The 19,966-nt window shown below is 46.2% G+C and overlaps 1 protein-coding gene across 1 annotated transcript in view; it reads left to right on the top strand.

Annotated features, from left to right (window-relative positions):
- Positions 1–4,782: 4,782 nt before the first annotated feature.
- PAPPA (pappalysin 1) overlaps positions 4,783–19,966 on the top strand; it is a 175,153-nt gene continuing 159,969 nt past the window's right edge. Inside the window, exon 1 of the mRNA XM_058818339.1 lies at positions 4,783–5,179. Within this exon, the coding sequence (XP_058674322.1) occupies positions 4,783–5,179 (397 nt within the window). The remainder of the gene's footprint in view (positions 5,180–19,966) is intronic.

Genomic DNA, 19,966 nt, shown 5'->3' with positions numbered 1-19,966 from the left:
GGGGCTGTTTTATTGATGTAAATTAACAGAGTATTTTACATAAGGGGCAGCTGAGGGACCAGCAGCAGAAGAGTCTCTTATCCACTAATAAAGGCAACCCAGAGCTGGTGTTGTGATTTCAAGTGAGTGGAGTTGTGTGGAATGATGAGTGTGCAGGCAATAGTTATAAATCCTTGGAATCAGGATTGTTATCAGTATGGAGTGCGACAGCGGAGGCAGAACACAGACTTTTAATCACTCTGTTTAAAATAAGAGGAGGAATGACAGATAGAGAAAACAATGAAAAATCTGGTGGATTTACACTGAGTCCACATTAGGTCTTCTGTTCAGTCTTTTCCAAGACAGAACATGCTTCACATGTTTTCACTGTTGTTTTTTTTTGTAATTATTATAATTTCATTCATTAATGTTTCCTCAGGCTCACGAGGAGCTGTGGCCTCACTCCACCCAATGCAACCGCATTCCACAACCATGTCACCAACCAAGTCACTCTGTTTCTCCTAAAAGGTGCTGGACTTCATGGGATTCACAAACCAGGGTGCCCAAATCCCCTTTTCTTTGAAGCTATTCTCAGCTCTTTGGGTTTCATTCCACGCTGCTCTGTGGAGGCAGCGTGATTCCGATCATACCATTGCTGATTGCATAAAATATGCCCTGAATCCAACACGTTGTGTTAAAATCTGGTGTCTGGGCCCTGTCTGATTCTGAGCAGAGTAGCTGTTGGATTGTGTTCCAGCCATCCTTAACCCAAGCCAAGTTGGGAGAGACTTGATTGGGATATCGGTGAGGGGTAAAGACTGTGAAACCTCTGCTGTGATTGATGGAGTTGTGCATGGAGAGGACAAATATGCACAAATACTTACCCAGAATAGTAGGGCCTCAATTCAGTTGTATCTGGCAGACTTTTCAGCTCAACTTTCAAGAAATATTGTTTTTAATTGACCTTCGTGTGAGTAATTTGAAGAGCCAGCGCCGCTTTTCGCAAGGAGAGTTTCAAGCATGGAAACTCCCATCGTATGTAAAATTAGTAATTTTACTGTATCATGAGTGATTAAACCTGACCCCCCGGGGAGCCAAAAATAATGCTGTGTGACTTCCTTGCCCAATTAACACAGAACAAATGTGAAAATGTGTACATTACAGCAAATTGTGTGCTAATTGGCCTTGGAGAAATACTAACGACAAGGAAGAAATGGCCATGTAATTTCAAACATATTTGAGAGGTTTTGCAGTCTACTTGCAAATAGGAGGGAAAAAAAGTCGAAATTTGACAAAACCATTATTTGTTATGATTTATTCACTCAGCTCCAGTCTTGAACCTGGGAGTTATTGGCAGCTTCAGCTAAGATTCCTGCTGAGTATTTCTCCTTATAATGACTGCATACAGCATTTAGCTCAATGCTATTTTTTGGCATAGTGTCATAAATATCTATTCTAATACTTCTCTCTATGTGTGTAACTAGGGTTAGATGCTTTTTTTTTTTTTTGCCCTTTTCTCATGAAAATACCCCTAGATGCAAGACAGTCTCCCTCTCCCTTTCCTGAGGAGGATATTGCACTCAAGCGCAGCAGTAAGATTATTCTCCTTGGGCAGGAACCTCTCTGCCAGGTCTCTACATCATTTAAGCACTGGCTTAAGCAGAGAATAAATGTCCATCTGTGCAGGGGAGAATTTCATCTGGTCAGGGAAGTTAGATCTGACCCACACACTTAAGGAATCCAAGATTTACTCACTATTCCTAAAATCAAATCTCTTCCACTTCATTTTCTATCACATCTAGAGTTTATATATTACATTTTCTCCATGCTTTCACTATGTCTTTGAATAAAACTGATTGAAGATGTAATTTGTGGGCTAGAGGTAAATCCCATCTTTCCATACTTTTTTTCTGTCTTCCATAAGTACAGGAAGCAGAGCTCTGGGCTTTTCCTCTGCAGCAAGAATATCCCAGAATTTGTCACTGGAGCTGCAGGCTGATGCATTGAAGTGTGATTTGGTCACAGTGAAACCCTTTTGTAAGAGACAGAAGGTCAAGTATATCCAAAATTAAATGATGCAGTGCTATCAAATTGAAGTGTTTCAGTAAATTTCCTTGATGATTTCAGCCAAATCGTGATGTCCCTAATGAACACCGCGATTTCACAGAATTAGCTTTTTCTCCTGGAAAAAGTGGAACCGGCATTATTTTAAGAGCCTGCTCTCCCAGCCTGGACACGTGCAGAGTTCCCAGGGCCCTCAGAGGAGCTGTCATGTGGAGGAAGCAGTGTCCTGGCAGCAGGATTCCTCCTGCTTTAGCTCTTGCTGAAGTTGAACAGGTTCACTTGAAACTTTTTGGATTTTTTTGGTTGATTTGCAGTGTCCTCTATGAGCTAAGTTAGAGCAGTGCAGTGCAGCACTTAGATCTTAAATTGTTTCTGCCAAACAGGCACAGAGAGAGAAGTGCCTTTTTCATATCCCTGAGAGTTCTTCAGGACATTTATAGGAGTTTGTACCGTTTATTTCCCAGTTAAACATTTCCTCTCAGCTGTTGAGAGGCTTAATGGCTTGGAGGTCTTGTATTATAAACTTTGTAGATGCTCTCAGTATTTTGTCTTTTTTTGTAGGAAGAGCTGTGGTGGAGGGATGGGAGGGAGAATAGAGAGAGGCTCTAAGGTTGTGCTTGTGTTTGACTTCAGGTGGGACTTTGTGGATAAACTCAGCACCACTGAAAATGCCAATTGTGTATCATGGAGTGCTCAAATTAGCAAGAAACTTAAAAAGAACTTTTTTTTGGAAGGCTTGTGATCATGCAACAATCCTTTCCATTGGAAAAATTGACTTTCACTACCGTTATAATGTATATTTTAACTGGAAGTTGTCAGAACTAAGCAATGCTAACAGGGTTGCCTGCAGAAGCAGAGAGATGCCAGTTCCAGGAAAACTGTTTAATGATTCCTGTTGAAAATATATAGGGAAAGTAAGATGTGACAATCATCAATTTAAAGAGGGAAGAAGAGGATGATGTGAGTGGTTTGTGGCCGGGTTTGGTGTGATTTTTTAACTTGGTTTTACTGGATTTCTTCAGAGGGGAGCAGTGGCCCTGACGCTCTGTGAGCGCCACTGCCAAGTCATTTCTACTGACTAAGGACTTAGAAAAATCCTTTTTGTTGCCATCAGGGGGAGCTTTTGAGATCTTTCAAGAGTGAAAAAAAATATAAAAAAAAAAAAAAAGAAAAGAGGAAAAAAAAAAAGAAACGTCCCAGCTCAGAAACAGAGATCTACAAACCAGCAAGCAGCCAGGAGCTTACCTGTGGCTACAACCAAGCCAAGGAAACCAAGGGAGCTGAATTCCTTAGGCTGAAAATTAGCAATATTCGGAGAGGATTTTTTTGATTCAATCCACCAATAAAATGAATAATTGATTTTTTTTTTTAAATTATTATTTCCAAAAAAATAACCCAGGAGTCTTTGGAGCACTCAAAAGCCAAGTCCTACTCTGTTGCTACAGCTTCTGGAAGGCAAATGTTCTTCAAAAAGCTTCTCTCCTTTTAGCTCCTGATGATTCGATGGGGACCTTTGATGCAACATTTGGATTAGCTGCACACAACTGCACTGAGGGGGACCACAAAAGGGGGAGCCTGGCTGATTGCATAACTTTGAGAAAATAATAAGAGGAAAAGAAGGAATTAGAAAAAAAGAGAGAGAGAGAGAGAGAGAGAGTGGAAAAGAGAGAAAGAAAGAAAGCAATTAAAAAAAAAAAAATCTGAGACTCAAGTTTCAAGACTCTTTATGTGCTGCAGAGGAGCATAAGGTTTACCAGCAAAGTGCAACGGGGAGTCTGAGAGGAGAAATAGCTTTCTCCTTTGCCAAGAAAAAAAAAATAGGAATGTGTGTTTTGGACTGGACTGAGAAAGAAAGCTGGGGAGATTGCAAAAAGTGGGGTGCAGGATTTTTGTCACATTGATCCATTCATCTTGATTGTCTTCTTTAAAAAATAAATAAGGGGGGGGGAAGTGATAGGGGGAAAGAGAGGAAAAGAAGGGGGAAAAAGGAAAACAGCAAAAGTGTTTGAACCTCTGGAGCTATCTGCTCCTTCAAGCTGATTGATTAGTCATGATCCCTGCAGTTTTAATGGGAATCATTCAATTGGGAAGGTGGAGCACCCTAGAGTAGATTAGCATATTCTTGTTTACTCATCTTCTGAGGGGCTTTTTCTCTTTTCTTTCATTTTGTGGAGAAGAAGGGAGGGGGGGAGGTTGGGGGAAAGGAGGGGGTTGTGGCTTATGTTATAAAGGAGGCCAAAAAAATAAATAGATTAGAGCATCTTTTGGGGGGAGGGAAATCAGTGGGTCTGAGTCTTGGAGAAAGCTGGGGGGTTGTTTTGGTTTTTTGTTTTGTTTTGAGTGTGTGTGAGTGTGTGTGTATGTGTTTTTTTTTAAGAAGAAAAAAAAAATAAAGGGAAGAAAATTCAGCAGAGAAAAGAAGAGAGAGAGGAGTTCCAGCTGTGGAGGAATAGAGGAGAAGAAGACAGATAGAGAAGGAAGAACAGAGAAATACATTTCAACCAAGAAGGAGTTTTGATTTATTTGATTTTTATTTGTTTTAAGGAGAAAAAAAATCTATAAGCAGGAAAAAGAAAGAAAGAAAAAAAGAAAAAAAAGAAAAGAAAAAGCAACTGAGAAGGGTTATAAAAAGAGCAAATACCAAGAAGGGTGAACAAGAGAAGAAAGTCAAGGCAAGGAGGAGCCCAAAGCTGGCAGATCGGGAGGATTTGCAGGGGAGAAGGGGGGGGAAGATTGGAAATGCAGCTCTGGAGTTTGCTGCTGCCTCTTGCGCTTCTCTGTACAGCCCTAGCCAGTGGACCCGAATGTGGGATGGACGAGCGCTCCCGCAGGGCACGAAGGGACACCAGGCACAGCCGCCAGCTCCTCCACACTGCCCCGGGCACCTGTGCCACCAGGTTAGCCCGAGGAAGGCGCTCCACTGCTGGGCTGGAGCCCGGGCATGTCCCCCGCAGGAGGCAACAGCGGGAGGTAAAGGACGACGAGGAGTCCCTTACCCCGAGCAGGGCGCTCTATTTCAGTGGCCAAGGTGATCAGCTGCGGCTCAAGGCAGACGTGGAGCTGCCCCGAGATGCCTTCACTTTGCAAGTGTGGCTGAAAGCCGAGGGCGGACAGAGATCTCCGGCTGTCATTGCAGGTAGGTCTGGCCGTGCCTGTGGCTGCAGCATCCCCGCTCGGTGCCGGGAGCCGGCTGGAGGCGTGCGTGTGTCCGGGAGCGGGCTGTGCACACCCAGCCCCGCGGGAGTGCCCCGCGGCACACGGGGGATGGATGGATGCATGCATGGATGCATGGATGGATGGATGGATGGATGGCAGCGCCTCTGCCAGCGCGCCGGGCTCGCCTTCGCCCCGCCACATATTCCGGGAGATCCCGGAGCTCTGCGGACCGGCTGGAAGTATAGGCTCGCAGGAAAAGTTATGTAAACTTTTGCATAGGGGAAATGGCAGTGCCCCGGGGTGGTTTCTGTCTCGCTGGGTGCGCGGAGTGAGGTGCAGGTAGAAGAGGCAGCTCTCACGGTGGGGTTTTGTCTGATTTTCAGGTTGGAAAACTGTAAGTAGAGCGTTTGAAAGTGGCTTGTTTGTATGTATGGGAAGAAATGTATGTGACTGGTGTGTGACTGCAAAGAAACGCATATCTAAGGTCCCCCTACGATTTCCTTGGTTTTATTGGCTTTTTAGCGTACTCCGCTGTTCGCTCTTTAGATGCAGTGTTAGCGTGTGGTTTCCAAAAAGCTATAAAGGAACTTTTTGGCTATTGTGAAACCTCAAATGAATCAAATGAGTTTATAAAGTTCCCAACCCCTCGACACTCAGCTACGGCTGGGACTCGCACTGCAGCTAGAGGATGTGTGGAGTATTTTTGTCTCCCCTTAGAAATGGCAAGTGTAACATCAATGATTCTAAGGTCAAATAGCCCTATAAAATCATTTAGTACTCAAAGCAGCTACCAGTCTAAGCCGTCTGAGCTGGACAATAACAAGGAGCATTGCACTTTTCTTATTTAAATTTTATGAGCCCATCCTGAATTTGGGTCCCTCTCCCCGCGTTCGCTCCCTCTCCCCCTCCCTCCCTCTACCTCCCGCCCTTTCCTCGCTTTAGTGATAAAGTGCAGCGAAGTTGTCGTGAAATCGGATACTTTTCGGAGGGTTACAAACCCTTATAAATGTCGCCACATCCATCTTTGCTCTGAAGGAAGTCACAGAAAATGGAAATGCCCTTAAAAAAAAAAAAAAAAAAAAAAAAAGGAAACAAGTCAGAAAGAAAAACGGGTACTGGGGGGGCGGGGGGGAAGACATGTTTTACAGTTCTTCTGGCAAGGAGATTCCCTGAAAGCACAAGGTTTCCATGTCCTAGGATGCCTTAAAGAGACAGCGAGGATTTCCCCTTTCCCTTTAAGCGGAGCCGGTTGCTCGCAGGAGGCAGCGCTGCCTGTGCCGGCGGCGCCGCTGCCCCGCCAGCCCCGCTCGCTGTCCCCGCTGTCCCCGCTGTCCCCTGCCACCATCCCCGACCGCCGCCGCTGCCGCCTCGCAGGACAGTTGCTTTGTCCTAAAGAAAACAAAAACAAAACAAAACAAAACAAAAAAAACCCGAGATGAAGTCAGCCGTGCTTTTCCTTAACTTTCTCCGCTCGCTCGCTCGCAGGGAGACGCCGCTTGTGCGGGGCTGCCGGGGTGGACAGGAGGTGCCGGGCATGGGCTGGTCCCGTGTGCCTCCAGAGCAGTGATTTCATAGGTGAACCACGTTATTCCTTGATTTATTCCCCCCTGGCTTTCTCACACTCTGCTCTTCTGGTTCCCAACACTAACTTAAACCCCAGGGCTCAAAGTGCTTCCCTTTCAAGTTAGGAAAAGCAGAATTGGGGTTTACACAGATCTCAAACAGGGTCAGGGTATTTTTTAACGTACTTAATCCAACACCTAGGACCCCGTGTCTGTCTTTGGTGCAAGTATCTCTAATTCTCACGACAGGGAACCTAGACAAACACACACAAAGATCATTTGTAGTAAAATACTTTAATTGGATGGGGGAGGTTAGGTTGTTGCCTATATAAAACACTTGACCCATTTTATGCATGGAAATAACATTCCACTGTGAAAAATGAAGAGAAATGCCCCAGTTTTGCACCGTGGAGCTTCAGCTCAGCTCGGGAGGACTTTGTGATTTTTATTTTATTTTTAAGCTCCCCCTGCCCCCCCTCGCACGCACTCTTGAAGAGGAGCCAGGTTTGGCTCTGTGTGTAAACACCTGGAAGAGGTCCAAGAGGAACTCACTTGGAGTATCCTCTGCACACCACAGCCTCCCAGACCTGCAGCAAGCTTAGGGAGAGATTACGCTTCCCTCAATGAGGAAATCAAGGGTTCTGGCTGCCAAAACTCTTGGCTTTCACATTCTCACTGTTTTGGGATGTGACAGACTGAGGAGCTCAGTTCTGCTGTTCCATTTGCATCTGTAGGACCCCACTGAAATCAAGAGCCCATCTGGGTGTTTGGAGGGGAAGGGACTGGGGCACATTTGCTGGCAGTGCCAGAAGTGAATTTCACCCCAACTTTTATCCCAGTGGCAAAGTGGGGAGCTGTGTGACTGTACAGATCTGAGGGGAGGGGTGGGATTGACTGGAATACACCTCTTTTTTGGAGTTGCTCTTGTGTTTTCCCCTAGTTTCTGCCCCCTACTTTCTGCTCTGCTCCCCTTGCACCACTCTCTGCTGGCATGTAAGAAATTACTACAAATGGTACAGGAGCCTATAGGGGAAACCTGTGGTGCCTGTTAAAAATCCCATGCAGGACCCGAGTTGTTATCAGCTCCTGTGCCTGAGCCCTGACATAACGGAGTTCTTCTGCTAATCCAGGCTACAGGAGTTTCTGTCTGGAGCCAACTCTCCTTACGTCACCCTCTGCTGCAGTATTCAATTTGTTTTCATAAATGGCTAATTTTACAGCGCTGTTAAGTGGGTTCGTCATTGTGCCGGGCCATGCCCTGTGTCTGATGAGAGGCAGCCCTGGTGCCAGGCTCTGCCAATTTTCACGCTGCTTGGCAGCGATGTTATTGCCGCCCTGCTTGACTCCGCTGCTATCTGCTCTGGCATTTGTCAGAGGCAAAGCTGTTGGGAAACTGCAAGTGTGACCCATTGATCTGCGTTACGCAAAAGCTCAGGAGCCCTGTCGGGGCTGGGCTGTGCTCCTCGAAGCGGCTCCCGGAGCAGCTCCCGGCTCCTGCGTACTCACCCTCCATCCCTCCATCCTTCCTTCCTTCCATCCCTCCATCCCTGGCGGGTCACAGAGTTCTCGCACAAACGCCGCTGGGCTGTGCGCACCCAGCGCATCCCTCTGTAAACACTCCCATGTACGCACGGAGCCACTCCGCGGCTCCCGGCACCTTCCCCCGCTGGGGCACGAAAGGGTTAAGGAGGGGCTGTGCTGGGTTAGGTAATGCACACACACACCATAAGGAATGAGGGGGCTTCAAAGCGCTGCTGACCTTGCTGCTGTTGGAATCAAAGGTGTTTGGGTTGCACTGTGGAAACTCAAGCCCAGCCTAAGGAAGGGGTGCTCCCGAGTCCCTGTCAGGGTGTTTTCTGGGCTCTGGGGTGGTTCGTGTTTTCACAGGAGAGAGATGTTGACTTTCTTTACTGGCTGGGAGCTGAGAGGAGCGGGATGAATGGTCGGAGTAAGAAGGCGTGCCTGCTCTGAAGAGTGAAAGGGTTTTTTGTTTTTTTGTTTTTTTTTTTTTTTTTTTTTTGTTTTTTTTTTTGTTTTTGTTTTGTTGTTTATTTCCCCCACTTCTTGGTTTCATTCCCCTCCGTCTCTCTATTCCTCAGCCTGCCAACAGGGAGCATGATCCCAACTTAATAAGGCTTCATATGTAAGGGAGTGCCTGTGTTTTCCCAACTTCAGTCCTTGAGGAACATAGAACTGCAGCAGAATCCAAAGGGAAAGAAAAGCCAAAATCAGCATGGTGGAGCTCACTAAAAGCCACAGCTTTTGCATGTAAGGGACTGAGAAACATCCATGTCAGGTCCGATAATTAAGCAATTATAAAGATATGTAATTGATACTGCATAGGTCTAGTCTCTCTAACGAGTTAAAGAATACATGTTTGTTTTGGAGAGTTGTTTCTTTCTGAAGTTTTGGACTATGATACTGGTTTGATGCACTTCAGGTAGAATTGGTGAGCTGGGTCCTATCTCCAGAGCTGATCCTCGTGCTGGGTGTGCTGGGAACTTGAGGATGTTTTCAAAGAGATTTTATTCAGAGTTTCACAATTAAAACAATAGGCAGGTAGATCATGTGGCATTTTCAACAGCCTGTCTCTCAATTGTAGGAAATTTCTAGTTGTGTTCTGTAATGAAGAACTGCAATGAAGGAGCAGTCAAATATAAAACTTGTAGTTCTGTTGTTTAATGAGTGCTGGCATGTGCAAGGTCCCAGGGTGCTGGCCATGGTGGGGAGAGTGGAGTGGCAGGAGCTGGAACACCTGCACAGATGTTCCTGCAAGGTGACAAATCTCTAAAACACCATCCTGAAGGGTGGGGGAAGCTGTGTGGGTTTGGCTTCCCCATGGATGTGTTCAAATGATTATCCACTTCATAACTATGGATCTGGACATGGCTTGACTCATAGGTCACTGAACAAAATACCCTCACAGCTTGTCATTTGCTAAATATTTGCATTTGAACAGCATATTTCCTTCAGCCTGTGGAAGCTGAGACAAAAATCAGAAACTGGTTTTTCTTTCTATAACATTTCCAATTTAATCTGGTCTCATTCTTTTGACCAGCTACACTCTAGACTCAGAACAGCTCAGTTAGAAGAAAGCTGGGGTGTTTTTTTTTTTCCCTTAAAGCACCTACACATAGGCTGCTCTAATTAATTAAATGGTAATAAAACAGTGAGGACAATTTGACTCTGTGTGTGAAGGGTGGCAAATTTAGATTCCTAAATGACGTATGGCCGTCTCCTGTAGGCGCAGGGTTGTGTCCCAGGCTGAGTTTGCCTCTCCGAGCTTCATTTCAGCCTGATTTATTTCAATCCAGGCTGTTTCAGTCAGAACAACTCGCGTGAGGCAGCAAGCAAGAGGCGAGGATGGTGTTTGGAGAGAGAGCAGGAGCAGGGCTGTCCTCAGGGACTGCTGGGGATGTCTGGAGGAGCGCAGAGCAGAGCTGTGCAGGGCGGGCTCGCTGCTCAGGGCGAGGGGAAGCCCTTGGAGAGCCTTGGCACGCGAAGCCATGGCCACAGCCAGCCCTGGGCGGGGTTGGGGCAGCCTGGGAATCGGGCTGGAGCTGCTCTGCAGGCCCCACTCCCACCCCACCATGCCAGGAGGGGTTGTAGGTGGCCAAGGGGTGCTGGGGCTGGGGCTGCACTGGGCACAGGTGGCCCCTGTCAGCCCCAGGCACTCGTGGCACGGGGAGGGATGAGCTGAAACCCCAAATCCCAGAGGGGTTCGCTGATGCTGGCTCTGTGACTATGTTCACAGGGGTCTGAGGATGAGGGAAGAGACGAGGATCTGACTCCATGTTTCAGAAGGCTTGATTTATTATTTTATGATATATATTATATTAAAACTGTACTAAAAGAATAGAAAAAAGGATTTCATCAGAAGGCTAGCTAAGAATAGAAAAAGAAAGAATGATAACAAAGGCTTGTGGCCCAGACAGAGAGTCTGAACTAGCTGACTGTGATTGGCCATTAATTAAAAACAACCACATGAGACCAATCACAGATGCACCTGTTGCATTCCACAGCAGCAGACAATCATTGTTTACATGTTGTTCCTGAGGCTTCTCAGCTTCTCAGGAGGAAAAATCCTAAGGAAAGGATTTTTCGTGAAAGATGTCTGTGACACTGGCTCCCTGGGAACCCTAACCCAGACCCTCCACACAGGTAGGAGCCACTTTCCAGGGCTGAACAGGACAGGTCTCAGCTTGCACAGCTGACCCAGGTGTTTGCTGAGGCAGCTCCATGGTCTTTGAGTGCACTCACTTTTGCCAAGGATGGGAGAGGCCCTTGGCTGAGCACATTGCCCAGCACGGATCCAAGTGCCAGTGGACACCTCACTGGTCACTGGGGCCTGACTCAGCTTATGGGCAGCCAGCTGAGGGGAGCAGGGAGGTTTGGTGCAGAAATGCCTTCCTTGGAGCCTGGATCTGACTCTGCCAGGACAGGGGTCTGTCATAAGAAAGGTGAAGCCACAATGCATCCAGGAGCACCTTTAACTCAAAAGTGTCTTGTGTCCTGGCAGCCCAGAAAGCCAATTTTGTCCTGGAGTGTGTCAGGGGGAGTCTGGACAGCAGGGCAGGGGGGATTGTGCCCCTGTGCCTGTGCCCAGGTGAGACCCCACCTGCAGAGCTGCCCCAGCCCGGGCCCAGCACAGGGAGGAGCTGGAGCTGCTGCAGAGATCCAGAGGAGGCTCCAGGGGGATCAGGGGATGGAGCAGCTCTGCTGGGAGGAGAGGCTGGGACAGCTGGGATTGTGCACCTGGAGAGGAGAAGCTTTGGGGGGACCTCAGGGTGGCCTTGCAGGGCCTGGGGGAGCCAAGAGAGCTGGACAAGGACTTCTGACAAAAGGCTGGAGTGCCAGGACAGGAGGGAATGTCTTCATTCTGAAAGAGAATATGTTTGGATCAGATCTTAGGAAGGAATTCTCCCCTGTGAGGGTGGGCAGGCCCTGGCACAGGGTGCCCAGAGCAGCTGTGGCTGCCCCTGGATCCCTGGCAGTGCCCAAGGCCAGGCTGGGCAGGGCTGGGAGCAGCCTGGGACAGTGGGAGGTGTCCCTGCCATGGCAGGGGTGGGATGGGACGACTTTTAAAGGTCCCTTCCAACCCCAAACATTTTATGGAAAAATGTTGCAGAACCAACAGGGTTTAGGTGCTCTCAAGGCAACAGGATTAACCAAGTGCTTTCACATTGAGTTTTCATGCTGGCCTGAGCCAGAAGAAAAAAAAAGAGCCAAAGTATAGTGTCTTTTTTCAAAAAGACATATTGAAAAAACAAAAATAAACCCTTCCATGACTGGGGTCAACTGAAATGCTCCCATATAATAGTTTTGCTTCTAATTTTATCTGTTGCTTTTTCAGCTCCTCTTTTCTTTTCCCCAGTAGAAATTACAGGAGCAGAAGCAGAGGAGGGACCACCTGGGTTGCCAAATTCAGTCCCCTGCAGTGTAAGGGATATAACAGCAGATAATTAGTCCAAACATTCACAGAAAATCCACTTTGTAGGTTCTGATATAGCCCAGGTCACAGAAGATTTCCCAGTGCTCTACTATAAACCAAAGCTCTTTAGCTAAGACTGGGAGTCACCATTTTAATGCAAGACAGGAAAAGAGAAGGACAGATCGACACATCTTAAGTACCTAAAATCCAAAACATTGGTTGTGAAAACTGTTAAGTATGAGAAAGAAAAACATTGGCTGGTAAAAGGTATCAGCTTTGTTATTTTCAGAGAGTTAAAATGAATCAGGTGTTTTGACAGTTACGAAACTTCTATTGAAATTTTAAGTTGGAATATTTGCCAAAACTGATCCTTTCCCACAGATAGTCTGTTTTGATTAATTTCCCGTTTTCCTGAGAAAAATATTTTATCAGACATTTCCCACCCTTCTCTGCTCTTAGCCTGTGTGGCAGTTCCTACATCCCTACAGTTGTAGTAGGAATGAATGCTTGATTGTGTTTTTACTTCTTCACATCTTATATTCCACATGATTGAGAAAATGCATCAGAAAATACTTGTTTGATCAAAATCGTCTATGTTTTTTTCTCTCAAGTGCATCAGCAAGTCTAATACAATCTTTTTCTTCATTTACCCTCCTCTCTCGATGCTACCAATTTTTCCATCTAGTGCTGTTTACATGGGCAGTATAGATTAATCTTCATATTTCATAAATGCAAAATATACTGGACTCTTCTATTGCCTGGGTTCTGGGTATTTGCTTCATGCATTGTTCTGGGCACAGTTGCTGCGCTGTGCATTTTGGTTCTTTGTTTTCCCAAAAAAGAGGTTTCTGAAGATGAAGGTGTACCTTTTCCCTGACCTCACCCTTCAATTGCTCTGTGCCCATTTCCCAACATGGGGGTTGTTGATATCTGTATATGACTCTTGACTTTATTTCACCTTTCTGTGGAGAAGGAATACTTGATTGTTGTGCTGTTTTCTCTGTCTCTCCACATTTCTCTTCATTTTCTCTGCTGTGAGCATGCATGCACACACACACACCATTTCCAAAGCCCCTTTGATTTTCTTCCCAGATCAATAGAGCATTTAAACTCCAATGATCAAGGAGGAGCAGCTTGTTTATTTCCCCACATATCCTGACACAAGTGGCACATCTTGTAAACTGCTTTGATTTGATGTTAGTGCCTATTATAAAGTTTACTCTCCCCAAAGCCATCCATGAAGTTAAAGTACTCTTACTCTGAGCAGGAGCAGAGCAGAACTCAAAAAGGCGAGATAAAAAGAGGACAGGAATGAAATATCTTACCACAGAAATTTGCTTTCTGCTATCCTCATTGACAGTGATCAGAACAATTTGAGGACTGTTGAGCATCCATAAGCTTGGCAGCACCAAGTGAGGGTACATTGTGTATAAGAGTTAAAAGTGAACAAATATGAATAGAGGTCAATTATCCCTTGGCAGAATGGGGCTGGATTACACAGGAAGCATGGACTTGATCCTAAACCTGGTCAAGATCATGATAAATACCACTGAGCTTGGCTGAATCTGGCAAAGACTGTGATTTCAGAGAGTTTTCCACAGCACTTCTCTACAGCCTGGACGTATCTGTGGTCCTTGCTTCAGTATCCTTTATTTTGCAGACTTTTTTTTTGCTTTGGACATGAGAGAAGCAAAACTGTGAAGCCCTAACATCAGAGGAAGGAGACTTGTTTATTTTGTTTTGCTATACTCCAAATCTCAAACTGGCCACTCTTTCAACCTTTCTTCTTTTTCTTCCCCTCTATTTTTCCTGGTTTTTTTTTCCTTTTAACGTTAAAATCTCCCCTATTCCAAACCCACTCTCCCATCTTCTGATCTGCAGGGTGATGTAATTGTGTGACTTCCCTGTCCAATCCCTCCACCCTCTCTTATCACCATCCAAGCCTCAGTTTTTCCCCTACTATCTGGTGTCCTTGATTCCCCTGTTTTCCTTCCTTCCCTCTCTGCGCTGTCTCTGCTTTCCTGCTCCTCTCCCATCGCCTGTGCTGCGGCAGGGTGTGATGTCCCCTCCAAGGTGGCCACAGCTTGGTGGCTTTGTCCAGCTGCTGTTGGAAGCGCTGTGGGAACACAGGGTAAGCAGGCAGTGTGCTGTGTGCTCAGCCAGGCTCACGGGCTCGCCTCTTTTCTGGGAATTATTGATATTGTTCTGTTTAATATCCATCCTCGCCGTGCGCAAACAAGGAGCGAGCGCTCGCGAGCGCAGAGAGGGAGCGAGGGGGAAGCGAAACTGAGAAGCATCTGGAGTTGGCCTGGTGAAGCAGCAGCTGAGAGATATGATACCAGCTCATGAAAGCAAAAGGATTGCTGTGTTAGAGAAACAAACCACTCTGTTCTGTGCTGGGCACCTCCTGGGGCCTGGTGGGCTCTCGACTCTTCCTTTTGGGTGATATTTAAGGGTTTTTTTATCTCTTCTCCTTCCTCCTCTCTGTCGTGTTTTTCCTCCTTTTCCTTATCTAATTTATTGTCTCTCTGTTTGCTTTAAATCACTTTCCCATATGGATTTCTCTCTTCTGACCCATCTTCCCCCTCCCTCATCTGATTCCCAGGAGTCTTCTGTCGTCATGGAACTGGGAGAAGAGCAGCCCTGCTCCCGACACCGAGCATCAGCTGCAGGCTCCTTCCCTCCTTCGTTCTCTTCCTTGTCTGTTCTCTGCTGTTAGTGTTGGAAACATATTCACAAAGATCATCCACTGGATTGAGGAAACAGATTTTATCACCATTATTTTGTTTGTTTTATTTAAGGCAGGGAATGAAATAGAGGAAAGGCCTTTGCTGTTACCACTGTTACTTAGTTTTGAATGGAGTTTTTTTCTCCTGTACTAATGTATCCTAGTGCTGTTGTTTTGCTTTATCTTTTCAGCAAGGTTATGGTTTTATAGTCTTGAACTTGCCACTAAAAGTTCTGATTCTGATGATGATAAATCTCAGGTGTGGGAGAACATATCCCTTAAAATCAGGAAAACTGAGGAATGGAGAGATGCTCTGATTTGTCCTGGATGTGGCAGTGTGCTGGTGACAAAGTCAGTGATCAAACCCACCAGCAGCCCTTTTGTTACTTTTTATTATTGCTTTTTAGGGATGATGGTGGTTATTCCTCAGCTGAGATTGTTCTCCATGTGGAGTCACATGCCCTAACTCGTGTAGGATGTTTCCTTGGAGCTGTTGATGGTTCTTCAGTGGATGATGGCAATACTGAGCCCGTGGTGGTGATGGAGTCTGTCACCTGCCAGGTGACATCCTGCTGGTGACAACACAGGGGCTGGGGGAAGAAGGCGCTTGGAATTTGTGACATGAGCTCTTTGGAGATGGCAGAAAATCAGATGGTCTGGAGTTCATATCTCTGAGCCAGACACACTGGTGATGGTTGAATCCACACAAATTATTGTATTTCTCAGATGGAACAGTGAGTGCAGCCCCCGATGGGAGAGAAAAACAAATATCAGCAAAGCCCCTTAGTTCAGAGTACTCCAATTTAAATTGGAATGCTTTGATATTTTTTATCCGTCTGCACATTGATTATTGTATTGACTTGCTGAAATGGCTTGTAAAACATTGAAGTTGTAACTGCTTATCTTAGGAAATGCTGAAAATCTGTCTCTGTATATTAAATTAGAGACAAAAGCAACTTCATAAATCTTACCCCATAGTTAAATTCAGGCCAGGTGAGAGGCTGCAGAAGAGGCCCCAAGGGATTTTTGGGGAGGGATCCCCACCCAGTGCACACCCTCATGGCTGAACAGCCAGTGTTTCTGTCAGGAGCATCACCAGGGAGGCTGCACATCCAGTCCATGGGAGTTTGTTCTGAATGCAGCAGCATCTGTGCTTGTAAAGTCTGAGGTGCTAAAGTTGAAATCTGGAGCTTGCATTACTACTGTCTTACATGTCATCTGTCTTGTGGATAAACAGAGCAGCCTCTCGGAGGTCAAAACAGCACCTTTCACCAGTGATAATTTAATGAGAATTATTTTCAGCGTAAACTAGACAAGAATTGGAAGCCTCCTGTGCTGTAGCTCGTGAATGGAGATGTTCAGGGAGAAAAGGAGTACTGGGAGAAAAAGCAAATGTTAACTAAATGGATTACACACACAGTTTTGAAACATACTTGGCAGAGGGAAGGCCGAGCAATACAAGCCAGATTCTGCTGTTGAACACACCAATGTAAACCTAGAGTAACTCCTTTGGAAAGGCAACCAGGGAGGGTGGCTGCTCCAGACCTGTGAGTGTGTAGAACTTGGGGCACAGACAGAGGGCATGCAATGGGGAAACTGACCCAGCTGAGAGAAGAATGTTGTGGAGAGCAACCTCCAGCCACCGTCACCACTGTCGGTGGTTTTATTTGGGTGTGTAATGGTTATGGTGATGCAGTGGGAAACATTTGTTCAATGTGGGGTTGTTTTTTGCTTTTTGAAGTATTTTCTGCATATACCTATATCGTAATCCCTGCAGGCTGTGGCACCGGGCCATATACCAGTGTTACAGTGAGCCCTTTGTGTTTCCGGCAACAAACACTCCTGAACTCTGCTCTCCAGGCTTGTGGCCTCAGCTCTTTCACCCCCGCCCGTACTGTCCCATCTCCAGCAATAATATTCCCTCCTCTGTTTATAAACAAACACCCTCAGAGGAAGTTCACGGGAAGAAAAGTTAGTTAGTGAAAATCAACCACGCACCCAAGCCCGGCTGTGGGTTGGAGCCAGCAGGGTTGCTGGATGTTTCCTACCCTCCATCTGCTTGTAGGAGTTTCTTTGATGAGATGTTTGCCTGTCTAACTCTGTGTCTTCCTCATCTTTTCCCATCGTTATGGAAAATGTAAAAGAAGTGGGGAAAAACTGTGGTCTAAATTTGCTTTGAAATCAGCACGGACAGCATTTGGGAACCCCAAGCAGGAAGGTTGACTTCAGTAACCCTGTAGATTTTCTTCTTGGTAAATCCACTGATTCTGTCTGTTTTGTTGTTGTTGTTTTAACATCAAAATCTAGATTCTGGCTCCTGGCAAAACTGTTGCTCTTGAGTTGCGCAAAGGCTGTAAAAGGACTAAAATAGCCCAAAGGATAATTGTCCATTATAGTCTGAGCACAGGGCTGATGGTACATCTGGTGTTGCACACCATTCTCACAGAACCACCCCTTCAGGAGGCAGGAGTGAGCAGGACCCAGGGGAGTGGGTAACACGGGACTGTGGTCATCCTGGGCATGAGCAAAGCACGGTAATGGTGCCAGCAGCTGGAAAACACAGGATGTTTTTTGACTTGTTCCAGAGGTCCCACAAATCTCTGACAGTTCCAGAGGTCCCACAGATCTCTGAATAAATAGTCAGTTTTCTTGTAGCTGCTCCTGGTTTGTCTTTAGCACTGCACCTTGTTCTCAGGTACCAGATGAGTGGATTAGATGTTTGTTTCCTTCCAGGAGATAATTGGATGGATCCTCTAATAAATCTTTCTGGCCACTCAAAATGCACAGATAGGGTGTTAATGCAGGGCTTGTGTCACCATTCCAGGCTCCCTCTCTTCCATAAGGAGTGTGTTTGGAATTTGGGGCTAAGGGAGCTTTTACAGATATAATAGATGTAGAAGCTGTGGTCCCACTTTTAGTTCTAAGAGCCTTGAAGTTTTAGAAGTGTACTATAAAAGATGTCCAGTGCTGTCAGAATCTCCAAACCTTAAAATGGGATGGTTTAAAATAGTCTTATCTATTGCCTTTTTTTGAAAGAGTAGTTTCTCTTACTGAACAATTTTCTGTCAAGTCTTATCTGTAAGGCTACCCCAGTGTGGCCCCTCCACCTCCCATCTCAATGAGGGGAAGAAAATCAGAAGTGACCATTTTGCATTGCAGCATGGACAGAGTTTATCCATTGTTGCACAATCCCTTTGCCTGCCAGCAGGTTAAATAAAGGAGCAGGGTGGAGCAGTGGTGGAAATGGACCTGGTTTATACTGGTGAGCTTCCTCCAAGAATTCCAGCATAACTATCAACAGTTTCTCCTCGCAGGAAAGTTGAGCAATTCATTCTTGCCCTTTGAGGAGTTCTGAATTATTGAAGAGCAGAGGATCTTCTGCTGGGAAGGGCTGGAATTCCCCACAGTCCTCTTGCTGGGGATGGTTTAATCAAACAGACTGTTTACATTCTGTGTCTCAGCAGAGGCAATGCTCAAACAGCAGTGGTCTTCAACTGGACACTGTAGCATGTGGGGTTTATTTTATTTTGTTTTAAACATCAGCATATCACCAGTTTTACTGGGAAATGGCCATCTGCAAACACCTGCAGGCTCCATGGAACAGGCCAGAGAGGGAAGCAACAGCAGCTGTGTCTCACAGAGGCAAAATGAGACAGCAAGGGGGCCGTGTTTCTTCTCCAGAGGTTTCTGCAGGGCTGGGATTTGGCAGCAAAGGTGGGGTGGGAGCACTTGCACTCCTGGAGGAAGAGACCTTGCAGCAGGAGGAGGCTGAATGTTGGTCCAAACTCTTCTCTGAGCCTCAAACACTGATGGTAGAGGCAGAGAAGCAAAATTATTTTTGCCAAAACCTTGTGTTTTGCCTCATGCTGTGAAGGCCAAACTGTTCTGTGAACAGTTTCTGTGCTCTCAGACTTGAGAGTGCTCAGCCTGAATGAAATGGGAGTTATGTATTCCATGGGAGAGGGAAGAAGGAAATGAGATTAGGACAGCTCTTCCTACCACCGCCCAACTCTCCACTCCCTCAGGAGGAACATCTTTTGCACCTACATCAACAAACCAGCAACCTATTGCACTTCTGTATGTCCAAAATTGGCCACAAAACTTGAGTAGAGATTTTAACTTCTGTTCAGATACTTTCTTTTGTTATTCCTCTTTGGTGTAATCTGGGAGTGATGTATTTCCTCTCCCCACACCAGGATTTTCTGTGCCTCACTGAGGAGGATGCACGCAAGTAGGCAATGTGGCCAACATTCTTCCAAACCCCAGCAATCCAACCAGCTGTTCAGCAGGGCTGTTACTTATTGAGAGCTGTCAATGTGTTCAACACATGGTGTCCTTTGCCCTGTAGAGCCAACAGCCTGGCTTTTATGGGTTTCTCTGACACTTGTCACACACTGGTGACAGGACAAGCTGGAACAGGCACACGGGTTTATGTGAACATTATTCTAGCAGGGTATTACAACAAGATGCTCTATAAGGGAAGGAGGGACAGAGACCACTTGGCAGAGGAGAAAACAGAGGCTGTTGCAAAGGGTAGAGGTTCCTTCTTGGCTGGTGCTTTCGGAAAGAGAACAGAGATTTCCTTCAGCGATAAATTAGATGCTTGGGGAGAAAGAAAGGGTGTTTGTTTCAGCAGTGATGCAACTCCTCTGTGAGAGAAGCAGACTCCCTCTCCTGATAATTCCAGCTGCTGGTTCTGTGGCAGAGTGGAAGTGCACAGGAATTGCTTTGGGGTTTTAGTTGCAGCTCTGCAATTGCTGCAAGGTACCCTAAGCTCTGTCCTTTCCATCTCCAAAGGTGGGATAATGGCTCTCAGCAGCCTGCAGAGAGATGCTGTTGTAAGGGAGAGAAGATGTCATTAATGCTTCATGAATGAAGCAGTGAATGACAAATGCCACTCGTTTGCACCAACAGGTTGGAATGCCCAGCCAAGAAGCCCTGCTGGCCAGGGTCGTGCTGGGCTCCTGTGCTGCTGTAGAGGGAGGACTGAGGTTGTGGAATGCCAAAGAGACAGAAAGACAGGGGGCACATCTTGCCAATCTCCTA

Source organism: Ammospiza caudacuta, chromosome 21 (assembly GCF_027887145.1).
Source record: "Ammospiza caudacuta isolate bAmmCau1 chromosome 21, bAmmCau1.pri, whole genome shotgun sequence".
Classification (NCBI taxonomy): domain Eukaryota; kingdom Metazoa; phylum Chordata; class Aves; order Passeriformes; family Passerellidae; genus Ammospiza; species Ammospiza caudacuta.
Note: the sequence above shows the minus strand (reverse complement) of the source record. Positions and strands in the feature narration are given on the sequence as shown.